This window comes from Priapulus caudatus, unplaced genomic scaffold, assembly GCF_000485595.1.
Source record: "Priapulus caudatus unplaced genomic scaffold, Priapulus_caudatus-5.0.1 Scaffold1564, whole genome shotgun sequence".
Lineage (NCBI taxonomy): Eukaryota > Metazoa > Priapulida > Priapulimorpha > Priapulimorphida > Priapulidae > Priapulus > Priapulus caudatus.
The window spans coordinates 21,178-26,177 of NW_014578625.1; the positions used below are offsets into that span (position 1 = coordinate 21,178).

The following is a 5,000-nucleotide window of genomic DNA, read 5'->3' on the forward strand; positions in this document are numbered from 1 at the left end:
CACACACACACACACACACACACACACACACACACACACACACACACACACACACACACACGCACACACACACACACACATAGACAGCCCATAACGCAGTATGCGCTCGCGCCGTGGTAGGCTCTCCCTATTACTACCGTCCCATCGATGAGCATTAGTAATGTCAACACGCTACAGCATTGCGAGGACGTAACGTGAGGCGTACTTGGTGCTATAGCCGGGAGGAGGTGGTGTGATATTCATAGCCATGTCCCTGCCAAGTGCGCATCACCGCAACCCGCCAGAGTCCAGTAGTCGTAGCTATAGCTGTAGTGTTGCACGCGCGTTCAACCGCTGCTCACTTGATATTATTACTATCAATTACATATTTATCTGCATATTAATATTAAAGAGGTGCGCGCAATTTTTGAGACGTTTCTAGATATCCAGATGTTGTTTGTCGGCGTTGATAGATATATATATACATATTAAGATATAAGGATTAAGATATATATACACATATAATATATATAGACGTATATATACATATATATATATAGACGTATACATATATACACTACATATATATACATAGTGACGTACATACATGCCTAATACCATCGCTTGCGTAACACATTAATTCTGAATCTGCGACTCCCCACACCTTTAGAAGCGCGTGCGCGTGTGTGCGTGCGTGCGTGCGCGTGCGTGTGCATGCCTGCGTCTGTGTCCATGCGCGTGCGGGTGTGTAGGTAAGTGTATCTTCGATATTAAGAGCTCTCGATTTGTTTGCGAATGTTGATAGGAAACGAAAACCGCAAGGTTGAAAATGTTAAAGGCGCTGTTTGCTTTTCGCAGCTTCTCTGAGATGAAATATCGCATGCTAGGAGATTACGTCTGTCCCCGTTTCCTGCGAGCAGCTAGCCACATCGATGCGCCATGCCCTATATGTATTCTACGTCACCATCTTATAGCGGCCAGACTAAAACCGTGTACACACACACGACAGCCATATTTACATAATAATTTACTGCGCGATTTTTCCAGCGGAGACGCGAGTGTTTGTCGATAATTTGAATTGCAAATTTCGAGGTTTCGAAATCAGACTCGCCGAGTGAAGCTTTATATATATAAGCTCGCTGTTACGTCACGCTGCCCGCGCGCTAGGGGGGGGCGTGTATTCTTTCACGCACGGGAGGGGGGAATCCCGCGCACGAGATCACGCTCTCTGTAACGCGGAAGGTTCGGGGGAGCGTGCATGCGTGAGTCAGCCTCGATTTGAATCGAAACGCGAAAGTTGGCGTGAGATGCTGCGTGACGTCACGTAAAGCTGCGTGACGTCACGTGAAGTTGGGGCACGTCACGCGAAGATGCGCAACGTCACTTGAAGATGCGCGACGTCACGCCGAGCTGCGTGTAGTAACGTGACGTTACGTGAAACTGTGTGACGTCACGTGAGACCACGTGAAGCGGCGGCATATTCACGCGATGGCTCTCAACACACGTAACTCACCCCCCCTCTCTCTCTCTCTTTCTCACGCCAGGTCACGCGCCCGACCCTCTCCACAACAACAACAACAACAACCACTCGCACACTAACTCGAACGGGCACGGCGGCGGGCGACGCGGCGGTCACGGCAAGCCGGAGAAGACGACGCGCGTGCGCACGGTGCTCAACGAAAAGCAGCTTCACACGCTGCGCACCTGCTACAACGCCAACCCGCGCCCGGACGCGCTCATGAAGGAGCAACTCACCGAGATGACGCAACTCAGTCCGCGCGTCATCCGCGTCTGGTTCCAGAACAAGCGCTGCAAGGATAAAAAGCGCCAAATACTCATGAAGTCGCTGCAGGATCAGAAAGGACAGGTGAGTGATTGGGGAGAGGGGGAGGAGGGAGGTAGAGGAGGAGGGGGAGAAGGGAGGTGAAGGAGGAGGGGGAGGGGGGAGGGGGAGGAAGAAGGGGAGGGGGAGGTGGGCAGAGCAAGACGAGATAGACGTGTTTGTTGTTAGTAGTTATTGTTGTTTGTTGTTGTTGTTGTTGTTGTTGTTGTGTGTTGTTGGTTTTTGTTGTTGTTATTGTAGTTATTGTTGTTTGTTGTTGTTGTGTGTTGTTGTTGTTTTGTGTTGTTGTTGTTTTGTGTTGTTGTTGTTTTGTGTTGTTGTTGTTTTGTGTTGTTGTTGTTTTGTGTTGTTGTTGTTTTGTGTTGTTGTTGTTGTCACTGTAATTATTGTTGTATAGTTATTGTCTTTGCTGGCACTATTTATATTATTACTCTTACTATTATTATATTATTGAATTATCATTCATCCATCATCATCATCATCATCATCATCATCATCCTCATCATTATTCTTGTTGCTGTGGTGTTTGCCAGCAATTTATGCGCGTGAGCGTGATTGTACCTGCTAGTAGTAGTAGCAGCAGCAGCAGCAGCAGTAGTAGTAGCAGTAGCAGGAGGAGGAGGAGGAGGAGGGGAAGAAGAAGGCGTGGCTGTAAAATGACGTTATACTGCCTTGAGCTGCTTAGCGCACATTCCGCCTATCTAGTGTAGGTCTGCCCTACGCATATAGCACACATATAAATAAATAAATAATATATATATATATAAATATATATATATAAGCAAAAAACAAGCGAGTGTATAGGCACGCCGCTGCCCCCGAGCGCGCAAACTCTGACCAGTAGCCGATGCCCGCATCTATAGCGGTAGAGAGACGGAGGGAGACGGGAGGAGAGGAGAAGGATGAGGATGAGGAGACGAGAAGGGAAACGAGAAGAGAGGAGAAGGATGAGGAGAGAGAAGGAGGAATAAGGAGGAGGAACGGAGAGAGGAGAGGGGGAAAGGAGGAGGAGGAGGAGGAGGAGGAGACGGATGAGAGAGGGCAGGTGACAAGGAGGAGAAGGTGGCAGCGGAATTATTAACGCGCGTTCGGTAAATCAGATGCGAATTTAATTACAATATTTCTCATCGAGAAAGGCGAGAAAAACACCGTGAGAGCATTTTAGATTAAAAAAAAGATGTATATTTTATTGGTTTATTTAAAAAAACGTTAAATTTACACAAATTCTCTCCGCATCATGCACGCAAAATTTAAAAAGGATAAAATCAAATAACAGATAAAATAAATAATTAAATCTAAATATTATAAACATATTCCACTAAATAATTATATTAAATAAAATTATATATTATATAATAAATAAATAATAAATAAATATATATATATATAAATATATATATAATATATAGTATATATATCAAAGGCGGGGAGAGGCACGCTATAGCAAGCTTATATGAAGTTAGAGAATAGTAGTGCGCGTGCAGTGAGATGTGAATCGCTTGCTGCATGCAAAGGCGCGGTCATGCAAACGCTCTTGAATTCACAGCCAGAGTTCGTGACTGCCTGCACGCATTGTCCGCCGTTGCCGCGCGCGCGTGGCAACGTAGATTAATCATGACGCGGACATGGCAGAGCGCGTCGCGAAGGAGAGGGGGGAGGGGTAGGAGGGGAAGGGGGGGGAGGAGGGAGAGGGGAGGGGAGGAGGGGGAAGGGGGGAGGGAGCAGACACAAATCTCCGGCCTGTGAGTGCTGTTTATCAAATGTGGCGCTTCCTGTAAACGTGCCGCGTTGGCGCTGAACAAACATCAGCCGTTTAGCGTCGAGAGTAAAGGCAGAGCTGTGCGCGCGCGTGCGTGTTTCCGTGTGCGTGCGTAAAACGCGCGTGCGGTGTTCAAAGAGTGTGCGGTGCATGCGCGTGGCGCGCGCGGTTGTTGGGTGCCGTGGTGGCGTAGCATGCGCGTGCGTCCGTCCTTTCTGTTGTGACGCAGCGCGTGCGTGTTTCCCCGTGCTGCGGTACATGCGGCGATGCGTGTTTCTGTGGGGCTGTGCATTGCGCGGTGGCGAAACGTGTTCCGTGCTGCGTGCGCGCAAATGCGCTGTTTCCGTGTGGCGTGCATGGCTGCGTCCGCGTAAGTTGTCCGTGTGCCGTGCGCGCAAGTGCGTAATTCCGTGGTGGCGTGCCGCGCGGTGGCGTCGGATTCTGTGATGGCGTGCCGTGGCGTGTTGTCACACGTGTGCGTGCCTTGCGTAATGCGGCGGTATTTCAACCGTGTGCGATGCGTTGCGCATGTGTTTTCTGTGTGAGGTGCGTGCGCGAGTGTATTCTGTGTGGTGTGCGTGCGCGTGCGCGTTCTGTGTGCGCGCGTTGCTTCGTGAATTCGAATGTAAAATACCTACACACACACGTGCGTTGGTGGCTGGTTCCCGCTATTCGCCGCCCCGTGATCGTTTTCCCTCTCCTCCTTCCACCTCTCCCTCCTTATCGCTCCACGCGTCCTCGCCCTTCCTGACTTCTGTCTCTTCACTCCCTCTGCCTTCCCGGTCATCAACCTCCTTCTTTACTTCCTCTCCCTCCTCCTTCGATAATGTTGACACTATGGGTATTATAACACGTTATAGATTGGTGAGGCAAAGAATGCGAAATTAATGCCTATAGCTAAAAGGTAGCCGGACGGGTCGATGGTGACAAGAGAAAAAGGGGGGACGGAAAGAGAGGTCGAGAGAAAGAGAGAGAGAAAGAGAGAGAGAGAGAGAGAGAGAGAGAGAGAGAGAGAGAGAGAAGAGAGATAGAGAGAGAAGAAGGGAAGCAGCGGAGGAGAAGAGAGAGAGAGAGAGACAGAGAGAGAGAGAGAAAGATGAGAGAGAGGAAGAGAAGGAGAGAGAGAGGGGGGGGAGAAAGAGAGAGAGAGGAGAGAGAGAGAGAGAGAGGGGGAGGGAGAGAGAGGAAGAGAGAGATAAAGACAACGAGAGCTGTATCTGTTTTTCCGCCGACAAATAATTACGTAATGGCGATTTTAGCACCCACGCAGGCACCGCGCACGCATGCACACACGCACGCACGCAAGCACTCACGCACACCCCCACGCACCCACGCACGTACGCACGCACACAGGCACGCACGCGCGCACGCACGCACGGCGGTGACGTGGCGTTTACCGGCATCAGCAGCGCCTAAACC

The 5,000-nt window shown here is 49.8% G+C and overlaps 1 protein-coding gene across 1 annotated transcript in view; it reads left to right on the top strand.

Moving 5' to 3' along the window:
• LOC106817012 (insulin gene enhancer protein ISL-1-like) overlaps positions 1-5,000 on the top strand; it is a gene marked incomplete at its 5' end in the record, with an annotated part of 50,572 nt that overhangs the window by 16,847 nt on the left and 28,725 nt on the right. Inside the window, one exon of the mRNA XM_014821658.1 lies at positions 1,524-1,846. Within this exon, the coding sequence (XP_014677144.1) occupies positions 1,524-1,846 (323 nt within the window). The remainder of the gene's footprint in view (positions 1-1,523; positions 1,847-5,000) is intronic.